General features: G+C 43.7%; 1 protein-coding gene across 3 annotated transcripts in view; it reads left to right on the top strand.

Annotated features, from left to right (window-relative positions):
• The window catches only part of INSC (inscuteable homolog (Drosophila)), a 135,711-nt gene extending 128,695 nt beyond the window's left edge, over positions 1-7,016 (top strand). For all 3 annotated transcript variants that reach the window (XM_012654258.1, XM_012654260.1, XM_012654259.1), the window contains 3 exons: positions 524-679; positions 1,102-1,178; positions 6,732-7,016. In XM_012654258.1, coding sequence (XP_012509712.1) covers positions 524-679; positions 1,102-1,178; positions 6,732-6,860 — 362 coding nt within the window. In that variant the 3' untranslated portion in view covers positions 6,861-7,016. The remainder of the gene's footprint in view (positions 1-523; positions 680-1,101; positions 1,179-6,731) is intronic.
• Positions 7,017-13,384: the final 6,368 nt, after the last annotated feature.

The raw sequence follows: 13,384 nt of genomic DNA, 5'->3' as shown, positions 1-13,384 counted from the left end.
GTGGGTCACTTCTTACCAGGGGGCTCCTCACCTCTGGACCTGTCTCAGATACAGCCAGCATCAGAGATGAAGAGGTGATGGAGAAAAACCAGTTATCTAAGATCAGCTTCCCTAACTCCTAACTGTGTGACCTTGGGCAAGATATTTCACTTCTTTCTGGGTCTCAAAATGGAATTATAATAGCACCTGCTCATGAGGCTATTGGGAGGTCAGGGGATCACGCATTTACTATGCATTTAGCGTGGTGCCAGGCATGTAGTAAAAGGTCAGTAATAGCATTAAAAATAATAAAGATGTCCTCAGGTGTCCCTTCAAGGTATAGTGAATTGGTACGTGGAATCAGAGACATCCACAGGGAGTAGAAGGATTAGAAGACTGGCCTTGTCCAGCTTCCCCGCTGTCGGTGAGCCCCCCTAAGTTATCCTGACAGCCTTTGCTCGTGGCCTTCAGCCATCTGTCCTGCTGGCTCGATGGGGGAAGGCTATACACTGGGGGTGGATACTAACTATTGCTTCCTGCCCAGGCGTCCAGCTGATCATGGGCATGCTGTCTGAGAAGCCCAGGTCTGGGACCGCCGCTGAGGTGGCAGCCTGTGAGCGAGTCCAGCAGAAAGCTGCAGTGACCCTGGCCCGTCTCAGCCGAGACCCAGATGTGGCACGGGAGGCCGTGCGGCTCAGCTGTAAGTGGTGTTGGCTGTGGCTGGAGTGGAATGGGGGCTTGGAGACGGGAGCAGCCCTGATTTCACAGTGGCAGCAGTGAACACAGGGCAAGGCCAGGCAATACCTCTGCTGCAGTTTTCACTAAGTGCAATCCTGGCCAGTTTTCTGGCACTTGTGGGTTTGGCTTTGATGCGTGAGCTGGACCTGGCCTTGACCAGGGCTGTTTACTGCAGAGGAGGTAGAAAGTTTCCACCACAAACTCCTTCAGGTGGGATCACCAGCTTCCTTCCCTGGCAGACTGGGGGACCAATGGGGCCCCTGTGAGCCGTCTGCCTCCACAGGGCACTGTGCAGAGTGGGTGCACGAGAGGACCAGCACCTCTGGGTCAGGCCTGGCCAGGTTCCCCATCCCAGGCATGACGTTCTCCCTGTGTCTCGTGCAGGTATGTCCCGTCTCATCGAGCTCTGCAGATCCCCGTCAGAGAGGAACAGCAGTGATGCTGTGCTCGTGGCCTGCCTGGTGAGTTCTCTGTCTTCTCTCAGCTTTTCCCTGGCCTTGGGAATTGCAGACCAGAGGCCAGGAGAACTGGCTATACCGTGGTTGCCTTCAGTAAGCCATAAAGCCTCTCTGGGCTTCGGCTTTCTCTTTAAGCTGGTGATCATTGTACTACTTGTTTCACTTAATTCATAAAATTGTGATGAAAATTATATGAGGTTGTATATGTGAAAGACGGGGCACTGAGAAAATCCCCATTGTGCTATCACCACAATTTTAGTGACTATGAACTTTTGAAGTTCCAGGGAATCTTAAAGGCAGATCAAAGCCAGAGTGGCAGGCCGGCAGAACGTTAGGGGGTGGCGTTGATGTCATGGTGCTTGCAGAACATGGGAGCTAGGCCAGGGCTGTCTCCTGCCTGGTCCAAAGAGGACATCGTGAGAAAAGCCTCCTTTACTCCTGGATGGGGCCCCTCTGCTGGCACTCTGCTGACATTGTGGCTCCCTCTTCCTTTGTGGGATAGGATGGGAAGAAACATGAATGAATTATTCAGCCAGCCACCGGGCTCTTCACCTTGAACCCAAGTGAGTGCATTCTGGAGCCCACCTCCAACTTCTTGGTGCATTCTGGAGGACCCCTCCCAACTTCTTGGTGCTAGGGATCCACCGTGGAACAGTCGTCAGCACTAGACTGGGAACACATGCTTTGTCTGTACACTCTTCCCTACTGGGCCATAAAAGATCCCAAAGCAGAGTAGCTTCCATTTGGAAGCATCGAGTAGCGGGGAAGCCATTGTATAAACAAGGCCATTTAACTTCCAGAAGACGGTGCCAGATCTTTGGTCCTCAAAGAACATAAGGGAGAAGCCATGGATTTAAAGATCCTCTAGGCTGTTTCAGTAAAGCCTTCTCCTCACCCCATCATTTTTTAACTGAGCTCATCTCATTTCTGGGAGCTGCTGATGGACATTGTGCAGTTGTAGAAACAGCAGGGCACTGTAGTCAGACAGACCTGTCCTGGTCTTACCATTAATGAGCTGTGCGACATTCGACAAGTCACTAAGTGCTATAAATTGTATTCGATATATGTTTACTGAATGGTTCTATGTGCCATTCACTTGTCTTGGCTATCGGGGTACCCCTGTATGTAGAAAGAAAGACATAAATCTCTGCTCTCCTGTGGCTTTTATTCTGGTAACTGCAGTGAAAGCCTAATTCTTTTTGTGCCTTTGGTGGTCTGGTGAAGCTTCTGGACCCCTTTTCAGAATGACCTTTTAAATGCATGAAATAAAATATATAGAATTAAAAAGGAAGCCAACTATATTAAAATAATAATTATTAAAATATTTTAACACATGATGTATTAGCATATGTGCTTTTTAACCAACATATTAAATAAGAGCTAACAGAGGGTTTAATAAATGCCATAATCTTGACCAGTGATGACCGTAAGTGATATCTGAAGGTGTTGTCAGCAACTATAATGGACTACGAAAGTATCTGTGATTTCTACTGGTGAACACGAGTCACAGAGTCCGCTAAGGCTACATTTATAACTGAAGGAAAAGCTAAGTTTCAGTTAGAGGTTAGTGAAAATAAAGAACTTTTTCTCATCCGTGTTCACAGACCCTCTTAATTCTGCTCAGTCTAGCGAGTGAAAAGAGGGGAAGTTCATAGCTGGCTTACAAGCAGTGATTGACCCCAACTACCTTTATCCTCACAACTCTGGCAGCCAGGCACTGCCTGCTGCTGAACAGGCCCTGAGCAAATGTTGGTAGTGTTGAAAGCACTTGGAAACCTGCAAAGCTCTATTCAGACAGGAAGGCTTGTTGTTATTGCTGTTGCCATTTTCGTTAGCTTGAAGGAGAGTACACAAAAGGGATTGGCTACTGTCTTTAGTCTCTTGAAGGATTTTCTGTGGAAAAGTGATTGCATTTGTTCTTCTGGAGGAGTTGGTGGATGCTGAAGAGAGTCCTTCCCTCTCAAATCCATTCTCCATTTGGCCGCTGAGTTCATTTTCCTAATGAACACTTCCATGAAACCCCCATGGAACTCGTTCGTGGTTCTCCGTGATCTATGGGTTACTGTCCACCTGTTCAGCCCCTCACAATCTGGCTCCGACCCACCCCTGGGGCCTGAAGGCCTCCCGCTGACTCCAGGCCCTGTCCAACCTGGCTAAGCCAGAGTACCCTGAACTGTGCCTTGGCCCTTGCCCCAAGGAAATGCCCTTTCTGCAGCTCTGTTTATTAAAATCCTGCACATCCTTCAAGGCTCAGATCTAAATCCCTCTCCTCCATGAAATTCTCTAGGTGTCCTCCAAAGTGTGAACAGGGAGTTCACACTTTGTACCTGGGCCTCCCATCTTGGACTTTGTTTGACCCAGCCTGGGGCACACTGAATTATTTGTGTTCTAGGTGCTGTAAGGGGAGGCGCTTGGGAATTCAAACACAGGCCTGCCCGACGGTGGAGACCTGAAATTGTTGGCCAGACCATCTTGTTTTCAGCCACACTTTTTCTCTCCCTGTCTCATGGCCCTGGTTTCTCTATGTTGACTCACAGGGGAGGATTTGTATTTCTCCCCTTCTAGCCTAAAACCTTAGAACAGGGGCTTTTTTCCACATCTTTATTCTCCAAAGAATCTTGAGTTTGGTGACTATTACCTGGCTTTGGGACTGACAGACTCGTTCCCCTGCTGCCGGCCCCAGTGTTGGTGGGTGTCTATGGTTTGGCCCCAGAAGGGCTCCAACATTGAGGTGAGGTCCCCTGGCTGGTGAGGTGGCTGTCACTTGGAGTCTGGCCAGGCAGACGGAGTGGGAAGCCACCTTTCCTGCTCCTCCCAAGGCCTTCTTTCCAGTTTCAAAGTCTCTTTTCAGGTGGAGGGAGGGGATTTCAATCTTCGTTTCCCAGGTCTGGGAAGGGGGCAGTGCAGATTGTCTTTCGCAAGCAGAACTGATTTTTCCTTAATGAAGCGGCTGTCAGTGGGCTGCTGGGCTTGTTTAATACTTAGGTGTTTTCGGGCTATCTGGGAATGAGGTTCTGGGATGACTGGCTGTCAACCCTCCCGGGGAAGCAGAGGCCGAGAGGAAGGCTTGGGAAGGTGCAGGGTCCTCGGAGGCTGCTGGACACTGCAGAGGAGGTGCTTCGAGCTGCTGTGGGGTCATGTCCTGCAGGCTTTCTGGGGACCTTGGGGAGGTGAGAGTTTCTCTTCTCCCTCCCTCCCTCTCTCTCTCTCTCTCTCTCTCTGTCGCTCTTTGTTGTGTTTTGCTCTTTGCTTTTCTCTCTTTCTAGGGGCTGCCTCTTCTCTCTCAGTAGTTTCCCTTCCTCCCTTCTTTTTATCCCCCTCATCCCTCTCTCCCTCTCTTTGCTCCTTCCTTTTCCTCTCTGCCTCCTCACCTCCTCTTACCTCTCTTGTTGTCCCCCTCCTCCCAAGGGCCCTCTCTCTTATTTATTTTCTTTGTCATTGTTTTTCTTTCTCGCTCCATCTACCATTCATGCTTGGACTCTTTCCCTTCACCAAGTTCATCTCTGTCTCTGTGTTTTAACATTTCCTTCTTGCTCTTTCTGTTGCTGTCTCATTTTCTTTCTCTGCTATTTTCTATCTCATTTGCTCTCTTGATAGGTCTATGTTCTATTTTTTTGTCTCTCTTCCCCCCACCCCACCCCGCCAACATTATTTTAAACCTTGTTGATGCAAAATGTATCAATGGCCTCATATCCTCATCTGCGGAAGATGCCTAGTTCCATTTTCACAGTAACAATTCAGGGGCAATGGGATTATTTCTCCCAACTGGAGTGAAGAGGAATGAGGAAGTGCTACAGGGTTCAGCTTCTTTAGCCTCGGGGGTAAATCATGTGGCAGGAGAGGCAGGACACACTCATTAGAGACAGTCTTGAGGCGTCTACTTCCTGCTCTAGGGTCTCAGACCCTGCTCATATGCACAGAGACTCATGTTCCTTCTCCTTGATCTGCCTTGACATGACAGCACCTGTGACTCCAACAACCAGCTCAAACCATCTCCTCTTTTCATCTCCGTGGCCTGATTTCTCAGCCGCAGTCCACCTGCCATATCTAGGTAATGAGCTCTACTCCTGCCTTGTACTCAGTATAACCTAGTGTCCTGGGGTTGCAGCATCCTGCCTGTGTGTGTAACTCTGAGTGTGCTGGAGTTGGACTGCTGTGTGATGTTCCGGAAGGCCACTTTCCTTCTCTGATCCTTAGTTTTCTTATTCCCAAAATGGAGATCATGATATTTAGCTTGTAGCAGCATATAGGGATTAAATGAGATATTCTGTGTGTATCTCTGTGATACTGAGACACTCAGTAAGTGTTTGCATTCCCTCCTTCTTTGCTGCTTCTGCCACTATAGATATCCCCTACTGTCTTTGTTTCCAGGGGTGCGTGAGGAGGGGACACCTTGTTCCCTGCTGTGTATATGCTGAAGAAGAGGAAAGGAATGAATATTCATTGAGTACTCAGTGTTCTTGCCTCAGTTAACTGGCAAACAGGTCTAGGTAGGTGCATAGCTCACATTTAGTTTCAGGTTGTTTTATCAGTAGACCTCAGATTTAAAGCACTTCATTTGTTCATTTCTTTTCAGCAGACATTTACTGAGCCCCGTGCCAACCCCTGGGCTGCCTGCTATAGATATCAGAGAAACATAAAACTTGATTCCTGCTTTTGAGGAGCTCAGAGTCTAATGGGGGAGATGAATATCCCAAAACCAGTTACAGTCAAGTGTGAAAAGGTTGAGGTCAGCCCAGGGGCCCTGGGTGCACAGGGCAGGAGGGACCATCTCTGCTTCAGGGTAATCAGAGAAGTCTTCACAGGGGAGGGGTGACAATGGGCCAGGCCTTGCACGACATCTGCTGGCCAGAAAAGAGTGGGCAGGAACTTTATGTCATAGGGAGGAAGAGCATGAGCAAGGGCAAGTGGACATAAAGCAGGACGAGTATATTCAATGCTCAGTGTGTGGGGGTCTGGGGAGCACTTTCATTCTGCCTGTACCTCTATTTCCTGTTCACTCCCTCTCCGGACCTTGAATTTCTTGGTGGCAGAATCCCTGTCTACTCCGATGCTATGTTCACCTTTTCTTCCTTCCTTGCTTCCCATCCTATAGTGCTTTGTCCAGGACCTTGCTGTTCTAAGGTTATTCTAGGGACCTGGAAGCAATAATATAATTCCACTGATGCTTCTGGTAGTTCCAGTCTCTAGGACAAACACATCTTGACCTTAAATATGTCACTAAGTTGACCAGATCCTTAAAATGACCAGGTTCTTAAGATGGCTAAAAATTTAAGATGGCAAGACTATTATTAAGAGTGTTTAGAATTTTCAGGTGACATCTGCCATAGTGACCAAGGTGCAAACAAAACCAGGTGACCAAATGATAAGGTCAATATGGTGACCAGGTGAACAAAATGGTCATTATGGTGCCAGGTGGCCAAAAGGATGATGAGCCCAAATTACCTGATGAATGTGCCACTTCCTGAAATGCATGTCTCAGGGCAGTCGAAGGAAATACATGCATCAGAACAGGGCCCACTATGACCTGCATTGCCTCTTCTGTCTTCTCCCCAGGCTGCTCTGCGTAGATTGGCTGGGGTCTGCCCCGAAGGCCTGCAGGACTCCGACTTCCAGCAGCTGGTCCAGCCTCGGCTTGTGGACTCCTTCTTACTCTGCAGCAACATGGAGGAGAGTTTCGTGTAGCGGCTATAGGAGAGGAAATACATCCAGCCTGTTCTCACGCTCCCTCTGAGTACACACCAGCTCTCCTCACCTCCTTATTTATACTTAATTTATTTTTTACTTGAAATATACGACTGAAATCTTAGAGCAACATTATCAAACAATCTGTAGTCCTTGGGAGTCTTTTTTGTTCTTATTTTTTGACTTCTGCGGCTTTTCAGTTGCAGATGTTGAAATACATAATGGCTAATACGACAGATTGTCATGGTTGATTTCACTTTGTCTTGTTTTCTCTACTCTCGCTATATAATCTTAATCTTGCCTCATTTTTTTTGTTTGTTTTTTTACTTTTGAACCAGGGTATTTTAACTGCCTAGTAGGTTTTTGTTTTTTTTTTTTTTAAAGTTGGATTTGCTCTTTCCAAAAATTTAAAATGAATTTCATAGTTGGGGAGAATATACTGAAAGGAAAGTTTTTTGTTTTTTCTTTAATAAATGGAATCATGCAAAACATGTCTTGGATTTTTTGATTAAATTGTACCTTAAACTAAGTTCTTGCTTCCCAAGATTTCAATCCACAAAAACCTTTGCAACTATTACAAGTTCATAGAGAATTGTCTTGTTTTCATAGGTATACAAATGGGTTAAGTTCTGAGTGATTTAATGAAAGATCACAATGACTTTCAAAAATATTTCCGAAGACACCAAAAACTCAGCTTCCTTTGGCTTCTCTGTTCTTGTGTAACCTTCTGTTTACCTCCTGGTGAACTGAACCCACAGATGAGGTTTATTGAATGATTCTTCTTCAGAAATATACCTGAAAGCAGTGCTGTGCTGGAGACAGCCCATGCTGGCTCACAAGGGACAATTGTGAGAATTTCTTCCCAACTGTGCATTCGGTGACTTCATGTTGGTAGCTTGAAGTTGGCCGTGGTGGGAGTATTTGTATCATAGAAATTGGCAGATGCTACAAATCAGAGCTTTTGAATTTTTTAGAGAGCTGGTTTACCAATATCACTGCTTGAAAGTATCACAAAAATATGTGTATCTTTCTGAAAGGTTTAATGCTATCATATTGTGATATGATTTTATACAATTCAAGGAACATTTTTTGAATTCCCAATTATTAGTTACGGTGAGTTAACCTAATGTATCAGGTTCTAGGCCAAGCATCTAACATACATTATGTCATTTATTCCACACGGTAATCACATGATTATTAGTGTATTAATATATGCTATTGTATATGATCATATTATTAAATCACTTGCCCAAGGCCACTAGTTGGTAAGTGGTTCTAGGATCTGAACCTGGAGGTATCTATTACCAGAGCCTTTGCTCTAAAGTTCTATGCTATACCAAAAGGTGGTGTCTAGGTCCTCCCTAGATAGAAAGGGATAGAAAATACTTGTACATTTATAATGCGCTAAGCACTTGTTTTGTATCATTCTTTATATCAACTTATGAATATACATTAACATTTATTATTATATACCCATTTTACAGATGAGGAAACAGAGAAAACTCACTTACAGATGAGATAATGAAGCTGAAGTAGCATGTAAATGGCAGACCCTAGACTTAAATCAAGGTCTTCTGTGTCCTTCTAAAAACTTCCACTTTTATGAAAAAGGTTTTTGATATAGCTCACTAAATTATGCAGATTGTCCAGATATTGACACCTTTCATTATATAGTATCAATAAATAACTTGTTAATATCTTGACTGATCTCATCAGTTAAGTCTTTAAATATTGGGACGCTAACAAGCTTGAAAGCTCAAATTCTATTATTGGCGACAAATATTGTCAGTTGTTTTCCTTAAAGAAATAGCCTCACTTTGTTCACTTTTGGGAAAATATCTGTCTGCCAAACACCCCAGTGTGAATAACCATAATTTGTCTGTCAATTATTCTTTCAAGTAAAAATAATGTTCTATGGCAAAAGCAACTAGTTCGCACTACAATTCAAACAGTCACACTAATCCTTTTCTGTTGAAACTGACACCCATTGTGTCAGTCTATTGCACACAGTAGAAATGCCTGAAGTATAGTTCTCATATCACCCAGAATATTAAAAAAAGACACATACCAAAGGCTCAGGATTTAATAAAATTAATAATTTTTACTGCTTCAAGTATATTCATAAGTGAAATTAGTATTTAAAACATGTAAGTGTGTGGCAGTGAAGAATATGACTGTAAGTACAGTTTCATGTCATTGCCTTGATCATGTTAAGGTGAAATTTTACTTACCGTTGCTCTTGCACCATTAGTGCAAATGTCAACAAGTGAAAATATGTAGCTAACTTCTCGGTACTATTATAGAAGTAGTTTTGACCTCACAGAACTCCTGAAAGCGTTTCGGGAACCCCCAGAGATTGTGGGTCCTACCTTGAGAAACCTTGATCTATTTTTCTTTTCTTTTGGAGAAAGAAAAGAAAAGAAAGTTAGAAGCATGTCACTAAATCTGGTCTACTTTCAGAGAAATGACAATTAAATTCCACTGTTTGGGCCGGGCGTGGTGGCTCATGCCTGTAATCCTAGCACTCTGGGAGGCCAAGGCGGGTGGATCGCTCGAGGTCAGGAGTTCGAGACCAGCCTGAGCAAGAGCGAGACCCCGTCTCTACTAAAAATAGAAAGAAATTATCTGGACAACTAAAAATATATATATAGAAAAAATTAGTTGGGCATGGTGGCGCATGCCTGTAGTCTCAGCTACTCGGGAGGCTGAGACAGTAGGATGGCTTGAGCCCAGGAGTTTGAGGTTGCTGTGAGCTAGGCTAATGCCACGGCACTCACTCTAGCCCGGGCAACAGAGTGAGACTGTCTAAAAAAAAAAAAAAAAAAAACTCCACTGTTCGAAGGAAGGAATGTCAAAGAATTTTAAGACACATTTTAAAAACCACCACATTGATTATATTTCCAGCAAGGCTTCTCTGTCTGATGTACTACTTTCCTAGTCACGTTCATGTCTTCCAAACTTTTCCAAACTACTTGCTCAATTTCAGAAGGTCCAGTGGGTCAATGTTCCTTACCTCCCATTCACCTCCCCGCGTCCCACTCCTACCAAATGAAGCATCCAGAACTGAAAACAAACCCATGCCTTTTCCCTGTACTTCCCACCCTCCATGTCTCCAACCATGCCGACCACTGGTTGTGGTGCAGCAAGGCTACAAACGACTACACTTATTAGAAGAATGAAGGTGAAGAGACAATTATCACCAATGCTAATGAGTATGGAGTTTGACTTCAGGGGATCAGAGTTCAAAAGGGAAGCTAGAAAAAATGCACCAAATGGAAGAAAACATACTTTCTTGCTTAATGACAATATTCCACACTCTCTGAATTTTTTTGCTTGGGGTAAGAAGGACTGGAAGCAGTAGGTACATAAGTCTAATTTTCTAATGTGCGTTGTGATAAAGAATAGAAAGGGAAGATCAAAGTCTGTAGGAGGTGGGAGCCTATTCAAAGGCATTGAGACACAAATGACGCCACGAAAGCTTCCAACGTAAGATCCTCCGTGAGAGGATCCTGCCCTCGGACGACCTGTAGCTCCCTCGCGTCTCTGTCTCTGGCTATATTAAACCTTAGAATAATTACTGTCCTTTGAACAATACCTTTTTGTAACACCCACAAATTCATAGCATGGAGAGATGGTGCTACACATAAAGGAAACTTTATTAATAAGCAAAAGAAGAGGAGGAAGAAAAGGAAGTTGGACTCAGAATGGAAAACTCAGGCCAAAGATTTGAAGGGCCTTTTTATTTTTAATAACGTTATTCAGAAGGTGGAACTTTTGAAAGAGAAAGTTTAAAAGAGTAATGAAAGGATGACATCAAAACCTGGATGGGATTTACAGTTAAGACCCATAGAAGGTGGGAGAATGTTCCATCCTCCCTCTCTAGGCTGTGAAGTGTAGGGCAGGCAGGACCACTTGACTCACCGTCAACTGATGAGACCCTCAAAGTCCCACTGATTTTGAAGTGGCTGCGGAGCATGCACTGCAAGTTTGGCCACATCTAGAGCAGCGTCTGGGCTTCCAGGCTGCCCTAGACAGGAAGTCAAATCAGAGGCCCTGGGGCAAAGACCTCCTTCTGGGAGTCAGGACAAGGGAGAATTGAAGGAGCCTTTCCCTAGCTCAGTGGCTCCATTCAAAGTTTGCCCCAAAGACTGAACTAACGCTGGTCCTATTTACTGAGTATCTCCTGCACGCAGTCATTCTACCATATATTATCTCTCATTCTCACCTTGGCGAGTTAGGTGCTATTATTAATATTCCCATTTATATCTATTACAGATGGGGAAATCGAGACTTGGAGAGGTTAAGAAGCATGGTCAAAATCAAATAGTTACTACTGATGTGGGATTGAGCCCACATATGTTTGACTTTAGAAGCTAATTAGGGTAAAAGTAAGAACTTAATGCCAGACACTTACTAGAAGGTAGATATGGCTCTAGACCTTTGTAGAGCCATCATTCTCTAGCAAACATATCATGAGGGGCTGCTCCAGCCTTAGGAAAGAAAAATAAAAATGAATAAAGTGTTGGAATTACCTCTGATTTTAGACTAGTGTGGTGGGTTAATTGTGGGTAAGCGAATCCCTTCAGAAAATAGTGGTCGAAACTTCAGACTGAATCCTGGCTTTAACACGTACTAACTGTGTGACCTTGGACAAGATACATATCTCTCTGTGCCTCAGTTACCTCATCTGTAAGATGGGATGATGATAGTATTTTACTCATAGGGCTGTGAGAATTAAATGGCTAATGCATGGAAAAAACTTAGAATAGTGCCTAATGGCAAGTGCTCAATAAACATGGCTACAGCTAAAGTCAACCAAATCCCACCTTTGCATCTATTCAGCTTGCCTGGTTCCACTTGGCAGTGCTTCAAGTGTAGACCACAGTGTGTTAGAAACAGAGACTGTTAATCCTGTGAGGGATGTAGAGGCCACCTAGGCTAATCTCTATATCCTCCAACGATGGGTAGAGAGACATGCGTAAAATTACAGAGCAAGTAAATAGAAGAGCTAGGACTTGGATCCAAGAAATGACAGCTACCACGACCGTAGCTGCTCTGTGCCAGGCACTGCACATACACTACTCCACTAAATTTCTCAAACAATCCTGCTAAGTAGTTATTATTTATCCCTTTTTATAAATAAGGAAATGGAGATTCAGAGAGACTGTATGTCTTGCCCAAGATAACATAACTAGTAATAGAAGACAGAATTTGACCAAAGATCGTTTGAAACCAAAGCCCATGATCATATCATTTGTTGCACATATATTTTATTATATTTGTGTACACATAAGCCCACACACGTGTGATCTTAAAAGTAGAAGTATGACACTTTGGCAAATTCCAAATTTTCGCCTTATTTGAAAAAAAAATTGTTTACATTTTTAATTAATTGATTTTTAAGCACAAATATACTATCTATAGATACACACTTGTTAAAATTGCAGTAATAAGTATGAAAATTATTTCAGGGAAAAAGAAATGAGAATGAAATATAACATAAATAATGAAAATTAAAATCCTGTGCAATTCCTGATCAGCACCAAGAAAATCTCTAAAACAGCTGCTCCTTATTCTAGTTTCAGAGTAAAGCATCAAAGACAAATCAAAATGAATGCTATACATTATCAGTTCCATTTTTAAAGCAATGACAGACTTCAGGAACAGTTGCTTTAAAATTTCTTTTTATTAGGTATTTCTGATGGTCCTTTTGTAGAGATTCTATTTATATCCACAATCTTATTGTCTCCTTCACCACAGTTTTTATCTGAATTTCTTATGCAGCTTTTGGGGCTATACGTCACTGATAAAAACAGAAATAAGAGGATATTTATATGTAGGTATATGTATGTGGGTGTGTGTGAGTCTCAGACTTGAGGTCCCCAACAGCAACTGTGGAGCCCAAAGAGAAATCCACAGAAAAACCCATGAAGAGCTATCAGCTTATTTTCAAATTTTGGCAACACATAGAAACGAGAATCTTGTCAGTTAACCCACATGGTTGGCATGGCATTTTCTTTCAAGTTTACAGCCTCTCTCTCCTCCGTCCTAACACTGAATCAGTCCCACTGCAGGCATATCCCACCATCAACTCTTAAAATAGACTCAGTTCTCACTTTGGTGCAGGCTGTGATGACTTGTGGAGGATAGCTGGTGTATGGAAGTCACACTGTAGGCCAGTGAGGTTCCTCAGGTTTGTCCTCTCAGGGAAGGCTGGGGAAAGAAGCAACTTTCAGGCTATTAGCCACGTTTTGCAGGCTTGACTTCTCCCAGCTGTGCTGTGCTTTCAGCTGAATCCACACATGCCCTGAGGAACAAAATGGGGGTGGGGAGAGACATGCTAATTTCTAACAGTCTTTGAAAAGTTTATTCTTTACACTTCTCACATGTTAAAATTTAATAATGAACTTACCTATACATCTAAAGTACTTGTCAATTGAAAAGTCCTTTTGGGGAGTTCCGTTGAAATGATTTGGCTTGAGAAATGCATCACGTGACCCACTGAGGACCTTCACTGCCTCATC

The sequence above is a fragment of the Propithecus coquereli genome, unplaced genomic scaffold (genome assembly GCF_000956105.1).
Source record: "Propithecus coquereli isolate 6110/MARCELLA unplaced genomic scaffold, Pcoq_1.0 Scaffold44, whole genome shotgun sequence".
Lineage (NCBI taxonomy): Eukaryota > Metazoa > Chordata > Mammalia > Primates > Indriidae > Propithecus > Propithecus coquereli.
The sequence above is the reverse complement of the archived record's forward strand: the minus strand, read 5'-3'. Positions and strand labels throughout refer to the sequence as shown.